The following is a 22094-nucleotide window of genomic DNA, read 5'->3' on the forward strand; positions in this document are numbered from 1 at the left end:
ACGCCCCATTCGGACCCGGGCCGGGCGCCTGCCCCTGCCACGTGGTCCGCTCGGCTCCACCCAAGTCCCCTGCTACCCCCGGGCCCCCTACCTCGGCCCCACCCAGACTCCTAGCCTTCCGGCCCTGCCCCTCCCCGGGCGCCCGCCGCCCCTCGGCCCCGCCCCTGGCCCGGCCCCGCCCCGCGGGAGGAGGCGGGCGTGGGGAAGTCCGCGGGCAGGGCCGGGGTTTGGAGCCGCCAGGGCGCGCGGGCAGAGAGGCAGCCGCACCCGAGACGCCCGGGGCGCCGGGGGACAGCGCTGGCAGCAGGTAGCCAGGATGTTTCTGGAGCCCCAGGTAGGGCTGCGGCGCATGGCAGGTGCGGGGCGGCGGGTGGCGGAGGCGGTGACGCGGACGCGCTCGCAGGGCAACCCCTTGATTGCAGGAGGACCGCGGGGCTAGGAATTCCTGCGCCGCCGAGCTGCGGCAGCAGGGCTGACCTCCCGGCAAGGAGTGTGGCCACCCGGAGGACATCTTCGGCCAGGCCTGGAAGAAGCTTGCCCTTGGGAACCGCTCCCTCTGTGGGTCCCCGCGGGCAACTGCTGCCAGGTGGGCTGTGCCCAGGGCTCAGAACAGATAGGCAGCCGAGGCTGCCACTGCCTTGCCTGGCCCTGCTTGCGGAGGCCAGTGTTAGTCTAAGGCTGAGCGGCACCTCCACAGCTGGTACGGACCCCTGTGGGGCGGATAGCGCTGCGGAGGCAGGTGACAGCAGCCCAGCAGCAGGGCCGGCGGGCTAGGACTGGCACAGTCAGGCGTGTAAGAGACAAGACCACAGTGCATCCTCTTCCCGACTTGAGGGGCACAGAACCACCTGTTTGCCCTGGAGGAGACAGGGGGACTGTAACGAGGTGGGCATGTGGGAGGTGTGTACGTGTGTATGTGTGGTGTGTGGGTGAGAGTGAGATTATGTGAAAACCGTGGGATGTTTAAATATGGGATGTGTGCGTGAGAGAGGGAGAAGCACGGAGTGGGGCAGGACACAGACACCTGTGTATTTAAGGGCAGTGAGCCTCAGGCTAGGGCTTTGAGGGATGTGGGCCCCACGATGAGGGGCAGCTTCTTTTCTATAGGAAGGAAGCTGAGAACCTGTCATGGAATTAATCCTGAGCATGAGGCAGTGTTACATTTCCATGGCTGTTTATCACAGTTCTTCCTTTGAGATGATCAGGTGATGTGATTCAGGTGCTGCCCTTTAAGCCGTCTCAGCCTGGAGCTCATCAGAGTAGACCCAAAACCTCAGGGGCCAAGAAGGGGGCTGCAACTGGGCTAATCAGGCCTGGCTGTGCCCAAGAAGCAGGACTCATTCGTTCTTTCATGTAGTCATTACTCGTTTATCGAGCCCCTGCTATGTGCAGGCACTGTGGATTCGGCAGGGAACCAGATACAAGCCACAGCTCCTGTCCTCATGGCTCACCTTCTAGCAAGAGAGGGGGAGGAAAAACCACAATCAATAAATGAGATACGGAATGTTACATGGTGAGAAGTGTTAAAAGAGAAAAAGTAAACGAATAGAAAATATCAAGGGTACATCAGGCAGGATAATTTAGATTATCAGCAGTAGCCGAACCACCCCCAAAGCCAGGGGCTGATAACAACAGTGTCATTTCCACTTATTGGCTTGTCCGTGAGGGGTTGACAGGGCCCCACCCCGAGCCTTCCTCTCTCAAGGACCTGGGCTGACAGGTCCCATGGCAGAGGGGGAGTGAGGCCCTTGCACTGACATTTCAGTGCCCCACTTCACAGTGCCACACGTCACTTCCACTCACCGTTCTTGAGCCAGATGAGTCACATGGCCCCACTCAATCTCACTAGGACCAGCAGTGACAGTTCTGCTCAGCCTGGCGACGTGTCCAGCGTGTTTGGTGCCCAGCACATTGACCACCAGTGTGGGGCTGCCTTGGGTAGGGCAGTCCAGGGAGCCTTTCACCTGAGGACCTGCTGGACGAGAGGCAGGGAGATAGTGGCAAGGGGAGCAGGAGTGCCTGCCAGGATGTCAGGCCAAGCTTGGAAGTGGAAGCTGCCCTTGTGTTCCGGCACCAGACTGGAAGCCAGTGTCAGGGGTAGGGCTGGTGAGGGTGAGAGGATAGTTTGGCCAGCACAAGGGGCTCAGGGGCTCAGCTGAGGGCGTGGAGGAGGAGAGAAGGCCCGATTTGATCACACTCTGAAGGTAAAGCGAGAGGCCCTGTTGATGGTGGAAATGGGGTGCAGATGGAGAAGAGGCAGCAACTTCAGGAAGGAGTGGTGGGGAAGGATGCAGGTGGAGCAGGTGGGGGCGGGGAGGAGGGAGTGCAGTTTGACACCCCCTGGGGCAATGTCACCTGGCACTCGCGGGCAGTATGGAGTTCAGGGAGGGTCTGGCCCGGGAGCTGGTGCGGAGCCGCAGCTTGCTCCATCCTGCGGGCTCTTGCCGCCTCTTGGCCATGCTGCCTACACTTGCACCTGCCGGTTCAGGACAGCCCGCCCAGGCGCCACGCCCCCGTCTTGCTGGGCCTGCCTGCCGCTGGGGTTGGGGGAGCCTCGTGTGAGCTCCACCAGGGGAGGCAAGGTGAATGGAGGGAGCCACAGCATCCTGTGTCGACCTGGCTGCCTTCTGAGGTGCTGGAGCACTGGGAACAGTCGCATAGCCACCGAGACAGGGCCCACAGTGGTGCAGGGTCTGCACAGGCTGGGCCGTCCAGGACAGCCGCGTGGGGTATCGGGTTTGGCGTGGGTAGGGTTTGACCACGGAGATGGAGCTGAGGTACCTGTGGAAGCCACCTGCACCCTCCACACCTCTGGGCTCCTTGGGAGTCTCCCTCTGGGGAGTTGCAAGTAAGTGAGCAGAAAAGGGCTGGTCTCTCAGGGCTCTGGTGTGAGACCTGCTATGTCTCCGTGTTGTTCCTTCTCCTGACCCACTGGAAACTCCCTGGTGTGGAGTTTCCTTGGAAGCCCACCTCAAGCCCTCCCTGACGTCTCCCTACAGAGTTATACCCTCCACCCCACCCCGTGCCCCCTCAGCACCCAGCACAGACACCTGATCCCGCGTCTCTCTCTCACGCTGCGGGGGCGTTACTGCTGCCTCTGCTGGGCGACAGGGTGCTCTGTGGGCTCCTCCAGGCCCAGGTGTGTGGCACAGGTCACAGGGCCTCAGGGATGTTTGTCAACTAAATAAGTGAGGGAAGGAAGAAGCAGACACAAGGGCTGGAGCGGCCCGTGGAGACTGCCCAGTTCTGCTTCCTTGTTTTACACATGGGGAGGCTGAGGCCCACAGGGGCTGCGGCTGGCCTGAGTTCAGCCAGGGGTCAGAGCTGGCCCCTTGACCATGATGTCCACTCTCCCAGCTTCTGGGCTGGCTGGAGCCCTGTGGGTTCCAGGACAAGGGGAGCCTGGAGGCAGACAGAATGGAGAGTCCTAGGTGACGGGTCAGGTGAGAGCATGTGGATGATGGCCTCTACTGGGGTTCTCCACTTCTTCCCTGCTGGAGCCCTCCTGCCCCCAAGGGCTCTGGCCCTGTGGCCTCAGGGCGGTTGGTGGGCCATGGGGTTTCTCTGGCAAACCCACTGCCCTGTGTCTCAGCCTCCAGTGGAACCACCCCACCCTCACTGTCCTGCTCACCCACGCCTGCCTGGCTGGGGCCAAGCCCACGGCATTTCCCAAAGGTCAGTGTGGCTGCCGCACGAGCCGCCCCTTGTCCATGGCAAGTGTGAGTCAGAGGCCCTGGGAGCCAGCTCTCCGGTCCCCTCTAACCCTCACAAGGTTGCTGAGCCAGGGACACAAGAGGAGGCTGAGGCGCCACGATGTAAGGCAGCACCGTGAGCAGACCAGACGTTCATCCTGGGGCTGGCTGATCCCAGAGCCTGGACCCCCTGCACACACCAGGCGTCTGTGCAGCATCCTTAGGAGAGGGAAGCGAGTTCCCAGGAGAGCCCAGCCGAGAGGGCAGCATGGGGGGCTGTCAGGGGTATGTGGCCAGGAAAGGGGGCTGTGAATCGGGTGGCTGATGTGGGTGGCAGAGTGGGCCCACTGGGAATGTGTCCCTGGCCAGTGAAGAGCTGGGAAACCCTGGGGCATGCACACACGCAGAGTCCTACCCTCTTCTCTTTCACCACTGGAGTGAAAACACACATTCCACATGGACTGAGTCGGGATGTCCCCCGAGGAGGTTGATAGGTAAAATATTGATCTTTAAACAAAAAAAAATGTGTGTTAGGTAATTGATAATTAAACTCTCTTATTAGTTTGAACAGATTTTCAGTTGGGCTCCCTGGAAAACCAAGAATGATTTAATTCATTTCTAATGTATCTTTTAAAAACTTTCTGCTCTTACTGTGTTTTCTAAAAGGTACACAGCAGCTTTCAATTATAGCAGTTGTCCTTGGCTTGATCTCTGATGTTTTGCTGTGAAGTCTGAAATTGACCCTAAATTTCAAACAGATATTCTTCATCATGAGGTACACTTAATTCCCATGTTAAGTGCCAAGAGTGTACAACAAGAATGGATATTCATCCGAGGCTTTCCTATATCTGGCAAAATCATCAAATTCCTTTCCTCCTTGGACCTATTAATGTGTTGACTTATTAGCTTTTCTGAGCTAAATCATCCTGTTCCTGGAATAAATCCCACAGGGTCAGGCTCAATTGTGCTCTGAAATGCTGCTGAGTTCATTCAGCTGATATGTTGCTTGGGGTATTTTTCATCTATATTCATAGGTGAGAATTTATTCGTACTTTTCTATTAGGGTAGATATTTGTCACATTTATAAATCATGGTTATGTTAGCTTCATAAAATGAATAGGAAAGGTTTTCAATATGAATTGTGTAGTTGAAATAGTTTAAATATATAAAATTATCGGACTCTCCAAGGCTTGAAATAATTCATTTTGGAAACTGGCTCAGCCGGGGCTTGCTTTTATTTTTCCCTGAGGTTTTAGTTGGCTGTGAAGTTACTTAATTTGTACTATGGTTATTGGTCCTTTTGGGTTCTAAATATTTTTAGCCTATTTTGGTTATTTATATTTTCTGGGTAATATCCCAGTTCAAAATGCTTTCAGGCCTTTTAGCACGGATTTATATCATCTGTCCTTTTAAGGTTTTTTCTCCACATTAGCTTCTCTTTTTCATCCTTCTGTCTTTGCATTTCTTACTCTCTTCATTCTTTGCTTCCCTCTCTCCCTTTCTGCTAGCTTCCTTCCTTTCTTCCATCCTTTTGTTGATGAAAATTGCCAAAGGTTTATCTTTAAAATTTTCACTTTCAAAAGAAAACCAGCTCTTGAGTGTACAGCAAGTCCTACTGTCTTCCTTTCCTTAAATCCACTTATTTCTCATTTAGTAATTCCTTCCTCCAGTTTGCTCTGCTGAATGTCTGTTTTGTTCAGAAGCTCTTTCTTTAGCTTTTTGAATCAAGTGCTTAATTTGTTTTCATTCCCCACCCCTGTGGCTTCCCCTGAGTGTGGCTTCTGTCTCCAGATTTCCATATATTGAAATCTATGAATTTTTCTCTGAGTACAGCTTTGGCCATATAGAATTTCACGGGATTTCTTCTAAGGGTTATTTTTCTGGTGTGTCTATAATTGGAGTTTTGATTGCTACTTGAACACAAACATGACTTAGGGAAGCTTTTTATTAAATGGGTGAAATTTTTTTTTTGGTTTATCGTTTATTAATATCCAGACATATCATTCTGTCGCCTGCACGTTTCCATTTAGGAACTCCATCAGGGTTTCATTGGTCGTTTGATGTGTGAGCAAGTGGGTGAGTACTTTTGGACAGAAGGACATACCTTGCTGTTTTTAGGGCATAATGTTTCACATATTTTTCTCTTTATGCTTCCATCCCCACGTCCTCAGAGAATGCCCTGCAGTATTTTCATTCCTTTCTACCACGCATCTCTTTGGGTCTGAGTCGCGTGTCAGGAATTGTAGAAAGTTCTAGTTGTCCTGCCTGTTTCTGGTCCACGAAGAACCCTATGCACTGTGCTTGGGCGCCGGGCCCATTTCCTGGGCACAGTGGGGCAAGCATGTTCTCGGCAGTGTGCCTTTCACTTTCAACCCTTGGCAGAAAGAACCCGCCTGCAGGCTGAAGCAGCGGGCTGTTCCTGGCTCTGCTTGGCCAGACTGTGTGACCTCAGGCTGTCCTTGGCCTCCCGGGCTGCACCTCATCCCAGCAGTGGTCAGTAATGCCTCGGGGGCCACTGTGGGGATGTGTAGGATGGCCCAGTAGGTGGAAACCTCCTGTGAGTGTCATTGGCAGGGACACCGCCGGCTGTTTCAGGTCAGGCCTGGATCTGGCCGCCCAGCACGGGGCTCCTCGGGTGCACATGGCCCTCGGATCCTGCCCTGGCACCCCACAATGCTGCACTCACTGGCCCCTCCATGCACGCTGCAAGCAGGTGGCTCTGGGCCAGGCCTTGTCCATCTCTCAGGGACCCTGGAAGTCTCCCTCCACCTGCCTTCACCTTGTACCTGTCCTTCCTTCTCTGGAGCCTGTGCTGAATCCTGGGTTTCATAGCAGACCATGGTGGTCACACTCACCGGGGTTCACCACTTTGGAGCTGTAAGGCCTGGGGCTAATGACTTAAGCCCTTGGGGCTTTGTTCCCTGTCTGGAAAATGGGATGACAGCTGCTGTGCCAGCCATGTATGCAGAGCGGCGAGTGGGAAAGTAGAGTGCCCTGGGGAGGAGTGGAGACAGCTCTGCTGCTGGTGCTCCTGGGGGCCGGCCAGTTCTAGACACCAGGGGGCGCAGGTCAGGCACGGGGCAGGAAAGCTGCTTGTGTGCATAGGGAGCGGGAGATGTTTCTGTTTGAGGGTCAGGACGTGTGTCCAGGTCGTTTCTGAGAGGCCGTGGCCACTGGACAGGCTGTGCTGTCCAGGCCCAGTAGGGAGCTGGGTGCCTGCTGCCCTCCACCCTGAGGCTGGCACACACAAACCTCCAGCCCCTGCAGAGCGGCAGGATCCCAGGGGTGCCACTCTGGGTGTCTGCCAGGAGGATGACAATTCAGGCGAAGGAAATGGATTTTTATTTGTTTTTAAACACAAAGGAAAATCGTTGCTCAGCCTAATTAGATGTCATTTAAAAATGAAAGAACTGTACGTTCTCCCCCCTCCCCACACTCCCAGACAGCCTACAGGGTGGAATAGAGGCCACTGTCTACTCAGGCCTGAGTGTGGCTTCTCTCTCCAGCCCCTCCAGCCCTAGGGGCCCAGCCTCCCTGTCTCTCAAGGACCCTCAGCTCTGACCCAGTTCCCTGTTGTCCTGCTGGCTCACAGCCATGCCCATGCTGCTCCTTGGGGTCCTTCCTGTGTGGAGTACCGGGGGAGCCTTGGTCAGATGTCACCTTCTGGAACCTGGGGTCCTGACAGGAGGCAGATTTTTGCAGACTTTTTTTTTTTGCCCCAGATTTTGCTTCACATACTAAGCACCAGTCTTAAGTGAATGTCCTGTACAGGAAGGAGATCCCAGAGGTGGGATTTCAGTGGAGGTGAGGGGCTGCACAATGCCTTCCTCAGTGGCGCTTTGAGAACAGGAGTGCCTCCGAGTCTATCTCATCTTCCTCCCCCTTCTGTCTGAGGCTGTGTCCAGCTCAGCCTCCAGGAATCTGAGAGTCACCTGCCCACGTGCAGCAGTGCACCGTGACCCTTGTGGAATCTGAGGCCAGAGGCGGGATGGGGAGGCCCTGGGCACTATCCTTCTGCCCTGGGGCCCCTGAGTGGGAGGTTGGCATGCCAGCAGCCCGCCCTCCAGGAAAAGGGCAAGGATTCTCTGAAATCCTACCTGCTCCTCCCTGGGCCTCTCAAGGCTCAATAATGGGATGGTTATTGGTGGACAATGACATTTTGTCCCTCGAGCAGCCACCAGAAGAAGCTGACTGGGCAGAAAGGGAACGAAGGAGGAGGAGGAAACCTGGACTCGGCAGAATCAGTATTTAGGAGGGTGAAGAGGAGATGGCAAGATTCCTTTAGTCAATTCAAATAGGATTTGGTAATAGGAAAGAATTCAGAAGGAGAAGAAAAAAATGAATCATGCATCTGTAACAAAGCTTTAATTGTTGGCATCTCTCCGAGGCCGGGCCTTTGTGGAGAAGGCGCCGAGGTGCTGCGTGGCTCCGTTCCCATGGCAGCCACCTCCTGGCTGGAGTCTGGCCCACAGCCCTCCACCAGCCTCAGGGACTGCCCTGGCTGGCCCAGAGGGTGCACCGAGGTAAATACGGCTCTTCTTCCTGGCATTTGTGAATATGATTTCTTGAAGCTTGGTTTCTGTGAAAAACGCCACCCCTCACCCTCATTCCCCGCAAGATCCATCAGGCTGGGAGGATGGGAGCTGCACAGAGCTGCACAGCACCCTGCCTGCGAGGCTGGGGCCAGCCATGCCCTCCTGAGGGCTTCCCTGCTGGGAGGGCCACAGGGGTACAGGGGTGAGGACTAATGAAGCCTCTGCACAGAGGCATGTCACCCCTACCACTCTCCACCCCAGGCAGAGCGGCCACCTCGGAGGTAGAGCCAGTTCTTTTATTTAAATTTTTTTTTTCAAAAAAGTTTGGCCATGCTGCAAGGCTTATAGGATCTTAGTTCCCTGACCAGGGATTGAACTGTGCCCCCAGCAGTGAAAGCACTGAATCCTAACCACTGGACACCAGGGAAGTCCCTAGAGTCAGTTCAGAGCCCCACATGCCAGGACAGGGCAGCATGGCCAGGCAAGTGGGTCTGCTGGCCCAGAAGGAGAGGTGGCTTCCCCCTATTTTCTCCCTGTCTGCATCAGGGGCCCAGTGACTATCCGGAGTGTATGTCCAGAGGGGAGAGGGCTCCAGGGAGGGGTCAGGAGAGGGGCAGCACCAGCCCCCATAACTGTGTCTAGGAAGGCGGTGGGGACCCTGGAGAACAACTGTCCCTGGGGCCTACCAGTGTCCTCCAGTTCTGACTCCACCGAAACCAACAGGTCCTAAGCCTGTCCCGAGTGTAGTGGCCTCAGGTCACACTCAGTACCACCTGTGAGGCCTCTGCTGGAGGTGCCAGCTTATAGGGGAGGTTGCTAGCTCCCAGCTCAGGGCTGGCCAGGTGTCACTCCCAGCCTGCTGGACCCCCAGCCCATTTTTGTAGCCAGACCCTGAGTTTTTTTAGTATATGGTCCTGGCAGACAAGACTAGGGTTGCAGGAGCTTAAGAGACACATTTGAGTTCAAAGGTAGGAAGATCTGAAAGCCAGGATTTGGGGAGGGGAAGAACCGCCCCCAAGAGAGAGCTGTCTGCCTACTTGTGTCTGAATTCAGGCTGGCAGCTGCTCTCCTGACCTTCTCCTCTTCTTCCTCTTCTGGAGGACTGATCTCCTTTTAACCCATAATATCACATCCTTATCTGTGTAGTCACTGTGCATCCCAGCCACAGCCTGCCCCAAGGGGCTCAGTGGGGACAGAGACCCAGTTCCCTTCATTGGTAGGTCTCCAAGGTGTGGGCGGGTCCTGGGTAACACTTGTGAATGAATGAATGAGTGAGTGAATGGTCAGTTGGTCGAGGAGTGAGGGCTCTGTGGAGCACCCACCTCTTACCCACCTCCAGCGCGAATGACATCAGAGAACCAGTGAGCCCTAGAAGGGTGAAGGGCTCCATTTGGCAGATGTAGGAGGCCCAGCCTCAGCTGCCCCAAGGTTCCCAGCAGAGGTCCCTGGGCCAAGCAGCCAGCATGGATCTTTCCCTAACTGTGGCTTCTGAGTGCTGATGGGGCTACTGCCCTGCTCCCACCAAGCCTGGGTTTTTCTGGAACTGGGATGAAACCAGAGACAGCCCCACGTATGCACTCATTCTGAAATCTCTGCCAAAGGTTGCCCTCTTGGTTGAATGGTCCTCCAGGATGGGGGACCAGGGCTGGCACCCAGTTTACCCCCAGGAGCACTTGCTCTCGCTCTCCTCCAGTCAACGGAGGGGAGACTGGCAAGATGTGTAATTTTCAGTTGCTAATTGTGATGCCCTGCAGCTTGCTGAGCTAAAAATAGTCTCCATTTTGTTGAGTAGGTTAAAAAATAGAAGCCCATGTGCTGCCTCCAAAAAAGCACCCCTTGCAAAGCCTGGCAGAGGCAGGGGGCTGTGGCGCCCCTCCTCCACCTCCCAGCAGCTCCCTGGGGGCTCATGCAAGATGGGCCCTCAGGGCCATTTTTGTCCCCGTTTTCCAGGAAGCTGGGATGCTTAACTTGGCATCCATGGATGAGCTTCCGGGAGCCCGTCAGTCCCTGAAATTTTATGCAGAAGGTCATGGGAAGGTGCACTTATCTGTGTGCTCAGGGCGAGGGCCTCAGTGTTCATCTGATGCTCAGAGGGTCAAGCCCTGGTCAGGCACAATGATGAGCTGGAATGACAGTCTCCAGATGGAGCAGGGAAGTGGGGCAGGCAGGCCTGGGCACACCTACTCACCGCCACCTGCCTGGGCAGCCTTGTACAAGTCCTTGGCACCTTCATCTAAGAAATGAGCATCTCCACACTTCCCGCTGTGGGTTGGGGGAATTGCACTGGATGAGATGTAACACCCAGCACCTGGCTGGGTGATAAACATCTCAAGTACAAAAGGTTAGGACTTCCCTGGTGGCCCAGTGGTTAGAATGCTGCGCTTCTACCGCAGGGGCATGGGCCCAATCCCTGGTCGGGGAACTAAGATCCCATATGGGGCATGGCCACACACAAAAAAAGTAAATTAAAGAGAATATATAGAAGGTTAATCAAAGAAACTGCTTCTCCATTTAGAAACTTCCGGAACTTCAGACTCCAGGATTGAAAGGAGCCCTATATTCTGACTGTACCCTGGGCACCTGGCCTAGACAGCTCCTCCCCTTCAGCGGTGAATGGAGGCCTGACATTGTTCTGTCCAGCTGCACAGGAGTCTGTCCCCTCCCTGGGCTGTTGACCTCCCTCTTAGCTGGGCAGAGCCGGTGGACAGTTATTCCTGGAGCCACCCTCTGACTCCTCCCTCTGGGGCTGAGAAACATGTGTCATGCAGACGTTTGGGGTGGGGGCCATGCATGCCCATTGGGCAGTGTCTTCCCTTTCCTGGGATGCATCCTGAGAGCTGAGTTGGTGTTAGGAACAGCTAACTGGGCATCAGAGGCCAGGAGGCTGGAGGACCCCTGAGAGCCCACAGGTGGGGTCCTTCCCCAGTGACTCCTGAAGGTTGAGGTCCCTGCCCTACCTCCTGCCCCAAGTCCCTTCCTGCCCTCCCCTCCCATCCCGCCTTCCTGCCCTGCCCTTCCACCCTACCTTCCTGTCCAGAGCTTCGGGCATCGAGCCAGGGGGCTGACTAGTGCCCTACGGGCCCTGCTCCTGGGCAGGAACTATCGCCTCCCAGGGCTGGGAGGCAAGAAGTGAGGCAGGAGCAGACCTCAGGTGTGGGAACACCTCCAGGAGGGTGTGCAAGGTTGCCCCAGACAGTCAGGAGCACGCACAACCCTGCACACGGATGCTGCAGTAACTGGATGTTTGTCTAGAGTCAAGTGTCACTTACATTCTTTACCCAAGTATATTTAAGTAAATCGTTGGTGATAGCTTCAGCTGTGGAAGTCTTTTATGAGACCACTGGGCAGGGTTAGGCCTCCCCCAGGCCTTGTTCGGTCTCTCATACCAGAAGCAGGAAAAGCACTTGGGAAAGGCCTTTACCCAGGCCTGGACGAGGGTGTGAGTGGAGGATGTGAAGATGCGCGAAGGAGTAGCCATGGGCTCGTCCGGATACACGGAGCGGGCTCTGGCCATCTTAGTAAGGCCAGCACCCCTGGGCCTCTCATAGCTCCAGAGGTGCAGGGTCTCTGAAGGCCCTCGTGGGCACAGCTGGAGTTTGTGAGTCACAAAAACTGTGCACATGTGGGTGTCTGGCTTTTGCATGCATGTGGCCAGCAGCAGATACCTCCTCCTGATTTCTCTGCCTAATGGGGAGGCATGGACTCCCCTGTACTAGGGCCACATTAGAAGGCAGGTAGCAGAGAGTGGCCCCCAGATCTCTACCTAAGTCTCTTGAAGACGTTGCAAAAGGGAATTTCATTCATAATCTTCTGCAGAAGAGTCCTAAAACCCCCCTTTTCCCACCTCTGCCTGCATCTCTCACAGCACAGGGGCTGCCCGAGGCCTCCTCACTCCCCGACTGTGCCTCTCTCACCTCCTGGCCCTCAGTCCAGCAGTTTCTATGTCCTTGATGTTTTGGTGCGGTGTGTTTCTTAGAAGGTGTGCACGTGTGTGTGTGTGTGTGTGTGTGTGTGCGTGTGCGTGCGTGCGTGTGTGTGCAGGGCAGCTGCACATACTCGGAAGCTAAGCTTTTAGGCTGAGTCCCTAAAAAGGGCCTTCGCCCTGAGTTGTGTGGACGCAGCGTGATGTGTGAGCACTTGCATCCGATGTCGCCCTGGACTGTAGCCCGCCACGGTCCTCTGTCCCTGGGATTTCTTTAGGCAAGAGTTCTGGAATGGGTTGCCATTTCCTACTCCAGGGTATCTTTCTGACCCAGGGATGAGCTCCTGCTTATACCCTGTGGGAAGGATCCCGTGTTCACAGAGTCCTTGGCCTGGCTGAGCAGTACCCAGGGGACGGCGTTTACTTTCTGAACTATGACACCCCTGGTGTGTGAGCTCTTGTTCTAGGCTGAAGACAGGCCCCTTGTGGTTCTCCCCTCCTGTACACCCACACCGGGAAGTTTGGGGACCAGTATCTCGTCTGACAAACACGGCCAGCGCTCACACAGATGGAGTGACGTGCCCCAAACCAGCACCTGGAGGGGGCCTGGACCCAGGTCAAGGGGTGTCGGCTCCTAAGCCCTGGCCCTCAGGGTACTTAGGAGCCGCTGGGTCTCATTCAGATGTGGGGAGTCGGGGCAGGGGTATGTGTGGAAACTAGAAGAATAGCTGCCCTTCTCTGAACTCAGCCTCCCTAGAGATGGAGGCAAGGCTAAGGTGCGAGCGCTTTACTGGGGAGCTGGGCCCGGGACACAGGAGGGAGGAAGGAGAGCAGCCAGATAACGGCGCTGAGTTCTAATGGTCAGCCTTACCGCAGTCTTTGGAGGCTCTGTGAAGCCTGTGATCTGAGTCTGCCCGGGGTTTCCACCTGGCTCCGTGCGGACGGACGGCTGGTTGTGCGCATGCACACACCCGCACGGGCCGCGGTGGAGCCACAGGGTCTCCCTGCCCGCTCCCAGCCCACCCTCGGCACCCACTGGTCCCCGCAGCGCCACCACCTGGCTGATCCCTGAAATGCAGGGCGTTGAGTCCCAGCCCAGGCCTGCCGGGTCGTGCCCGCACTTTGCCTGGACGTGCTTGTCGCTTTGAAAGTTGAAGCCTCCAGGTGACAAAAGCAGCTCTGCCCTCGGTGCTGCTCATCCCCCTGCTGCTGCTCTGCCCTGCTGATGGCTGTCAGGCTGTAGGTCAGGAGTGGTGGCTGGCCGTGCTGGGCCACGTGGGTGCCACAAAGGCAAGGCACAGATGCGAGTGGCACACAACGGCCCCGGTACCGCTCCCAGGGACATGTTTTCCCATCTAGCCTTCATCCCTACCCAGCGAGGGAGGAGGCGCAAGAACCTCTAGGCCCATTTTACAGCCGAGGAAACTGAGGTTTAGAGCGGCTCAGAATTTTCCCTACGGTGTGGAGACTGTGTCTCCCGACTCCAGCCTGGACTCTCACCGGCTCCCAGTACTGAAACCGCAGGAGAGGACTCAGCAGGTGTGTGTGCGAAGGTCACAGGTGAGGGTGCAGGCAGGGAGTGTTAAAGGAATGTAGTTTCTAGGAGGCCAGGGGCTGGGCTGGACCGTGGTGTAGGGGCAGCTGGTGTCTGGCTCTGGATGGCAGCAGGAAATGGAGCCTGGGGGGCCAGGACAGCCTGCGGTCAGGCAGTGGGGCAGCCGAGGAGGGGTGGAAAGGGAAAGGGCATCAGTACAGCCACAGGAAGCCCTTGTGCCCCCTTGCTTGGCCCACCGGGCCCTCCTGACCTACAGCCAGCCCGCTGGACACTGCTGGTGGCCGCGGATCCAGGCAGTAGCAGAGGGCCCCTCCGGCTCAGCCTTTGCCCAACCGGACCTCCCTGCCCGCTCCCAGCCCACACTCGGCACCCACGGTGCTGCTCTGCCCGTGCAGGGGCACCTGGCACCCTCTGATTCTTGGCCACTCTGGGCCCAGTTAAAGGGAGGACCCTCTTCCTCCATAGTGCCCCTGGAGAGCCGGGTAAACCCATGTGTGGGACAGACAAGTGCTGACAAACGGCATCTGCCTCTGCACTCAGTGCCAGTTCGCTCCTGAGCTGGCGGGAGTGCCCGCTCCCCCCTGCTCCTGGGCCCGCCCTCGTGCCCACCTGCGCCTATGCAGGAGGTGGGAAACTTGAGGGCCTGGCTTCCAAGAACCAGTGAATCACTTTTACCGGCCTGACTGTGAGTCGGTTGCACCTATAATTAGAAGGTGCTGGCCTTCCTGCCGGAACAGAGGAAGAGCTGTGAGGAGTCGGAGGGGGCGGTGCGAGTCTGTCTCCCACTCCCCTTAAAAGGCCTGCTGCCTTGTCCCGACCAGTACCAGCTGATTTGGGCCAGAGGTGCAGATCCCTGGGAGCTCCATCACTGTCCCCCCAACCCTAGCTCCGTCTCCCCCCCTGCCTCGTTCTGGCCTCTGGAGGCTTCCAGAGAGCTCCACCACTGTCTGAGTCTGCAGCCTTGAAGCAGGTCTGGCTGTAGGCAGGAGCAGCGGAGGCAGGAGAGAGGCTCTGAGTACTTGTTGCTTTGCCCTTTTCACCTGGAAAGCCTTGAAAAACACTAGTGCCCAGGCTGTACCCCCGCCAGTTAGAATTGTTGCGGTGGAAGCTGGGCAAAGTGGTTTTCTAAATTCTCCAGGTGATTGTTATGCAGCCACCAGAGGCACTGACCTAGGTGAAGCTGCTCTCATCACCTGGAGGCTAAAACTTTCAGACGGACAAGCACATCCAGGGCAAGTGCGGGCATGACCTGGCAGGCCTCGGCTGGGACTCAGTGCCCTGCATTTCAGTGACCAGCCAGGTGGTGGCGCTGTGTGTTGGGCCACACCAGGTGCAGCTGCTGCTGCTGTTTAGTTGCCAAGTTGTGTTGGCCTCTTGCGACCCCATGGACTATAGCCTACCAGACTGCTCTGTCCATGGAATTCTCCAGGCAAGAATACTGGAGTGGGTTGCCATTGCCTTATCCAGGGGATCTTCCCGACCCAGGGATGGAACCTGAGTCTCCTGATTGGCAGGAAAGCCCACACTAGGAGCAGCAAAGCTTTCTAAAGGAGAGGATCTGAAACTTCGGAGAACAGTGAGTTCTGACTCGGGAAGGTGCACTGCTGCCGCCGCCGAGTTCTTGGTGGTGCTGACCCTGCGGCTCCAGCTTTGCGTTTGTTTTAGAGCATCCCCTCAGGGTCTGACTCCCCAGGGGCCTGTGTGTCTAGAGTGGCCTGTGTGGGGCGTGGAGTAGGTACCTGTGTGGGAGTTGGCTCCTCAGGTGGGAGGTGGTAACACGTTCTTGTGTGCAGTGCTTTACCCCAGTGAGCACACTCCGTCCTCCCAGCATACCTCTGAAACAGTGTTGCCTGTGCCCATTTACAGATGAGGTCATTAAGGCTCCGCGAGGTTGAGGGTCCTGAGAGAGCCACAAGAGGCTGATCCAGGCACAGACACAGGCCTGCCTGACCACCTTTGCCGCCATCCTGGCCATGCTGCAGTCGCCTCCATCTTGAACTCTTCTCTGTGTCTTCCAGAATCTCCATGTCTTCATCATCATCACCTACTGAAGGTTTATCAGACTTGTCAATGGCAGCTCTGAAGCCCCCACTGTATCTGCTTCCTCGGATTATCTGCTGTGTGACCCTGGACAGTTACGTGGCCTCTCTGTGCCTTGTCCTCACTGGCAGCATGCAGAGAGTAGCGTTTGCTCACTTGGGGTTATGGTGAGGATGAATGAGATGATTCCACTCCAGCAATAGTGTCACTGGTGGCACATACAAAGTACTCAGAGTTTTAGCTACTGTTATTTCATTTAAAAAGAATTTTATTGGAGTATAGTTGACTTACAAGGTTGCATTAGTTTCTGCTGTACAGCAAAGTGAATCAGTTATACATATACCTATATCCACTCTTTTTTTAAGATTCATTTCCCATCTAGATCATTACTTAGTATTGAGTTGAGTTCTCTGTGCTATATAGTACATCCTTATTAGTTATCTATTTTACATACAGTAGTGTGTATATAGGGCTTCCCGGGAAGCACTAGTGATAAAGAACCTGCTTGCCCATACAAGAGATGTAAGAGAGGCTGGTTCGATCCCTGTGTCAGGAAGATCCCTTCGAGGAGGGCATGGCAACCCCCTCCAAGTATGTACATGTCAGTCCCAACCTCCCAATTTATCCCTCCCTTTCCTTCCCCCCTGCCCTGGTAGCCATAAGTCTGTTTTATACATCTGTTATTTTTTTCCTTACCATTTGTACCATTTTTAAAGATTACACTAATATAAGCGATACATAGTATTTGTCTGTCTCTGACTTCACTCAGTATGACAGTCTCTGTGTGGCTGCAGATGGCACTAATTCATTTGTTTTTCTGGCTGAATTATATTCCATTGTGTGTACACACACCACGTCTTCTTTATCTGTCCCTCTGCCAATGGACGTTGAGGTTGCTTTCACGTCTTGGCTATTGTAAATGGTGCTGCAGTGAACACTGGGATGCATGTGTCTTTTTGAATCACGGTTTTCTCTGAATGTATGCCCAGGAGAGGGATTGCTGGGTCACATAGTAGAGCTGCATCTGGCTTTTTTAGGGAACCTCCTTACTGTTCTACATAATGGTTGCACCAATTTACATTTCCATCAACAGTGTGGGAGGCCTCCCTTTTCTCCACATCCTCTCCAGCACTTTTTTTCTTTCTTCTTCTTTTTTTCCTCTTGTGCCTGTTGGTTTTCCAGCTCCAAACCCAACTTTCCACTGAGTTTGGCGACCAGGCTTTGGCAATTACCATTCTGGACAGCTGGTTTCCTATCAGGTTCTACCAGCAGGGGTCACTGTAGGGAAACTGGCAGCCAGGGGAGCTCTCTGTTCTTCCATACCCTGCACCAGCAGTTCCCGCCTCCAGACTTTTGATGATGGCCATTCTGATTGGTGTGAGGTGATACCTCACTGTAGTTTTGATTTTCATTTCTCTAATAACTAGTGATGTTGAGCATCTTTTCATGTGGTTTTTGGCCATATATGTGTCTTCTTTGGAGAAATGTCTATTTAGATCTTCTGGCCACTTTCCAATTGAGTTATTTTTTGTTATTGAACTGCATGAGCTGTTTGTGTATTTTGGAGATTGATCCTTTGTTGGTAGCTTTGTACACAGATATTGTCCCCCATTCTGTGGATTGTTTTTTCATTTTGTTTATGGTTTCCTTTGCTGTGCAAAAGCTTTTAAGTTTTATTAGGTCCCATTTATTTATTTTTATTTTTATTTTCATTACTCTAGGAGGTGGATCCAAAAAGATTTTGTTGCTATTTATGTGAGAGAGTGTCCTGCCTATGTTTTTCTCAAAGAGTTTTATAGTATCTAGTCTTATATTTAGGTCTTTAATCTATCTTGAGTTTATTTTTGTGTTTCATGTTAGAGAGTGTTCTAATTTCATTCTTTAACATGCAATTATCTAGTTTTACCAGCACTACTTACTGAAGAGACTGTCTTCTCTTCTTTGTATACTCTTGCCTCCTTTGTCATAAATTAGTTGACCATAGGTATGTGGGTTTATCTCTGGACTATCTATCCTGTTCCATTGACTTATATTTCTGTTTCTGTGCCAGTACCATACTGTTTTGATTAATGTAGCTTTGTAATATAGTCTGAAGTCAGGGAGCCTAATTCCTCCAGCTCTGTTTTTCTTTTTCAAGATTGCTTTGGCTATTTGGGGTCGTTTGTGTTTCAACTGAACTGAACTGTGTTTCCTTAAAAATTGTAATGTTTTTATTCTAATTCTGTGAAAAATTCCATTGGTAATTTGATAGGGATTGCATTGAATCTGTGGATTGCTTTGGGTAGTAGTCTCATTTTCACGGTATTGATTCTTCCAATCCAAGAACATGGATATCGCTCCATCTGTTTGTATCATCTTTGACTTCTTTCATCAGCATCTTACAGTTTTCTGAGTACAGGTCTTTTGCCCCCTTAGGTAGGTTTATTCCTAGACATTTTATTCTTTTGGATGCAGTGGTAAATGGGATTGTTTTCTTAATTTCTCTTTCTGATCTTTCATTGTTGCTGTATAGGAATGCAAGATATTTCTGTGTATTAATTTAGTATCCTGCAACTTTACGAAATTCATTGATGAACTCTAATAGTTTTCTGGTAATGTCTTTAGGATTTTCTATGTATAGTATCATGTCATCTGCAAACATTGACAGTTTTACTTCTTTTCCAATTGGTTTCCTTTTATTATTATTTTTTCTGATTGCCATGACTAGAACTTCAAAAACTGTATTGAATAAAAGTGATGAGAGTGAACATCCTTGTCTTGTTCCTGATCTCAGAGGAAATGCTTTCAGTTTTTCACAGTTGAGAATGATGTTAGCTGTGGCTTGATGTATATCTTTTTTATGGTGAGGAAGTTTCCTTCTGTGCCCAGTTTCTGGAGTTTTTGTCATAAATGGGTGTTGAATTTTGTCAAAAGCTTTTTCTGCATCTATTGAGATGATCATATCGCTTTTATTCCTCAGTTTGTTAATTGTGTTATCACATTGATTAATTTGCATATATTGAAGAATCCTTGCATCCCTGGGATAAATCCCACTTGATCATGGTGTATGGGCCTTTTAATGTGTTGTTGCATTTGGTTTGCTAGTATTTCGTTGAGGATTTTTGTGTCTATGTTCATCAGTGATATTGGCCTGTAATTTTCTTTCTTTGTGGTATCTTTGTTTTTGGTATCAAGGTGATGTTGGCCTTATAGACTGAGCTTGGAAATGTTTTATCCTCTGTGATTTTGGGGAAGAGTTTCAGAAAGATAGGTTTTAACTCTTCTCTAAATATTGGATAGAATTCGCCTGTGAAGCCACCTTGTCCTGGACTTTTGTTTGAAAGCTTTTTAATCACTTTCAATTTTAGAACTTGTGATTGGTCTGTACATAATTTCTGTTTATTCCTGATTCGGTCTTCGATGGTTGTACCTTTCCGAGAATTTGTCTATTTCTTCTAGATTTTTCTTTTTATTGGCATATAGTTGTTTGTAGTTGTCTCTTATGATCTCTGTATTTCTGTGGTGTCCACTGTAACTTCTCTTTTTTCATATCTCATTTTATTGATTTCAGCCCTTTCCCTTTCTTTCTTGATGAATCTGGCTAAAGGTTTATTAGTTTTGTTTATTTTCACAGAACCAGTTTTTTTTTTTTAACTTCATTAATCTTTTTGATTGCTTTCTTCATCTCTATTTCGTTTATTTCTGCTCTGCTCTTTATGATGTCTTTCCTTCTACTAACTTTGGATTTTGTTGGTTCTTTCTCTTGTTGCTTTAGATGTAAGGTTAGGTGGTTTATTTGAGATTTTTCTTGTTTTGTGAGGTAAGATCGTATCACTGTAAACTTCCCTCTTAGAACTGCATATTTGGATCGTCATGTTTTTGTTGTCATATGTGTTTCTGGGTGTTTTTGATTTCCTCCTTGACTTTTTTCATGATCCATTGGTTGTTTTGTAACATGTTGTTTAGCCTCAACATGTTTGTGTGTTTTTACTATTTCTTTCCTGCAATTTATTTCTAATCTCATAGTTTTGTGGTCAGAAAAGATGTGTGATATTATTTCAGTTTTCTTAAGTTTACCTAGGCTTGATTTGTGGCCCAAGGTGTGATCTATCCTGGAGAATGTTCCATGTGCACTTGAGAAAGTGTATTCTGCTTCTTTCAGATGGAATGCCCTATAAATTTCAAGGAAGTCCATCTTGTCTAATGTGTCATTTAAGACTTCTTTCCTTATTGATTTTATGTCTTGATGATCTGTCCATTGGTTTAAGTGGAATGTTAAAGCCCCCCGTTACTGTTGTGTTACTGTTGATTTCCTCTTTTGTGGTTGTTGCCATTTAAATTATATATTGAAGTGCTCCTGTGTTGGGTACTATATATTTACAGTTGGTATATCTTTTTCTTTGATTGATCTCTTGGTCACTGTGTAGTGTCCTTCTTTGTCTCTGTAATAGTCTGTCTGTTTATTTGTTTTTGGCATTGCTGTCTTCGTTGCTCTGCAGGCTTTTCCCTAGTTGTGGCGAGTGGGGGCTACTCTCTAGATGCAGTGCAGGTCTTCTCATTGCAGTGGCTTCTGTTTGTGTGGAGCATGGCCTCTAGGGCACGCAGGCTTTGACAGATGTGTCTCATGGGCTCAGTGGTTGCACTTCCGGGGCTCCAGAGCACAGACTGAGTGGTAGTGACACCCGGACTTAGTTGCTCTGCGGCGTTTGGGATCTTTCTGGCCCAGGTATCAAACCCACATCTCCTGCGTTGGCAGGTGGATTCTTTACCACTGAATCATCAGGGAAGCCTCTAATAGTTGTTAAATTAAAGTCTACTTTGTCTGATATGAGTATTGCTACTCCAGTATTCTTTTGATTTCACTTTGCATGGAATATCTTTTCCATTCCCTCATTTTCTGTCTATAGATCTGAAGTAGGTCTCTTGTAGACAGCATACAGAGTGGTCTTGTGTTTATATCCATTCAGCCAATCTGTGTCTTTTGGTTGGAGCATTTAATCCATTTATATTTAAGGTGATTATTGATATGTATGATTTCTTAATTGTTTTGGATTTGTTTTTTTTTTTTAAGTCTTTTTTCCTTCCTTTCCTCTTTTGTTCTCTTCTTCTGTGATTCGGTGACTATTTTTAGTGTTGTGTTTGGGTAGCTTTTTCTTTTTTGTGTGTATATCTATTGTAGCTTTTTTAGTTTGCATTTCCCACCGAGAGAAGTTCCTTTAGCATTTATTGTAAAGCTGTTTGATGGCACTGAATTCTCTTAGATTTTGCTTGTCTGTAAAGCTTTTGATTTTTCTGTTGAATCTGAATGAGAGCCTTGCTGGGTTTTCCCCTTTCATCACTTTAAATATATTGTGTTACTCCCTTTTGGCCTGCAGAGTTTCTGCTGAAAAACCAGCTGATAACCTTATGGGGATTCCCTTGTATGTTATCTGTTGCTTTTCCTTTTTTGCTTTCAGTATTTTTTGTTTGTATTTAATTTTTGTCAGTTTGATTACTGTGTGTTTCAGCATGTTCCTCCTTGGTTTTATCCTGTATGGGACTCTCTACACTTCCTGGACTTGGGTGACTGTTTCCTTTCCCATGTTAGGGAAGTTTTTTTAATCTCTTCAAATATTTTCTCAGGCCCTTTATCTTTGTCTTCTTCTTCTGGGATCCATCTAATGCAAATGTTGGTGTGTTTAATGTTGTCCCAGAGGTCTGAGACTGTCCTCAGTTCTTTTCATTCCTTTTTCTTTTATTATGTTCCATGGAAGTTATTTCTACCACTCTTGACTTCCAGCTAATTACTCATTCTTCTGCTTCAGTTATTCTGCTATTGACTCCTTTTTATGTATTTTTCATGTCAGTTATTGTGTTGTGTATCTGGTTTTGTTGTTTAAATCTTCTCTTTGTCAAACATTTCTTGTATTTTCTCAGTCTGTGCTTGCATTTTTTGTTGTTGTTGAGATTTTGCATCATTTTTACTGTCATTTCTCTGACTTCTCTTCCAGGTAGTTTGCCTATTTCCTCTTATTTAGTTGTCTTTCTGGCGTTTTCTGTCTTGCTCCTTCATCTGCACCTTATTTCTTTGTCATCTCATTTTGTCTTACTTTCTGTTTGTGGTCCCCCTTCTGCAGGCTGCAAGATGGTAGTTCCTCTTGCTTCTAGTGTCTGCCCCCTGGTGGACGAGGTTGGTACTGGGGCTTTGGGAGCCTGGTGCCTTCCCTCTTGGAGCTGGGTCTTGTCCCTCTGACGGGCAGGGCTGTGTCAAGTGGTGTGTTTTGAGGTGGCTGTGAGCTCAGTATGACCTCAGGCAGCAGGTGGCACTGTGCTCCTGTCTTGCTGGTTGTTTGGCCTGAGGCGTTCCAGTGCTGGAGCCTGCAGGCTGTTGG

The 22094-nt window shown here is 51.2% G+C and overlaps 1 protein-coding gene across 2 annotated transcripts in view; it reads left to right on the plus strand.

Moving 5' to 3' along the window:
- The first annotated feature begins 266 nt into the window (after window positions 1-266).
- Window positions 267-22094, plus strand: part of LOC120865388 (ras-GEF domain-containing family member 1A) — a 36966-nt gene continuing 15138 nt past the window's right edge. For both annotated transcript variants that reach the window (XM_040242657.1, XM_040242658.1), the window contains exon 1: window positions 267-334. In XM_040242657.1, coding sequence (XP_040098591.1) covers window positions 317-334 — 18 coding nt within the window. In that variant the 5' untranslated portion in view covers window positions 267-316. The remainder of the gene's footprint in view (window positions 335-22094) is intronic.

This window comes from Oryx dammah, unplaced genomic scaffold (assembly GCF_014754425.2).
Source record: "Oryx dammah isolate SB20612 unplaced genomic scaffold, SCBI_Odam_1.1 HiC_scaffold_6, whole genome shotgun sequence".
Lineage (NCBI taxonomy): Eukaryota > Metazoa > Chordata > Mammalia > Artiodactyla > Bovidae > Oryx > Oryx dammah.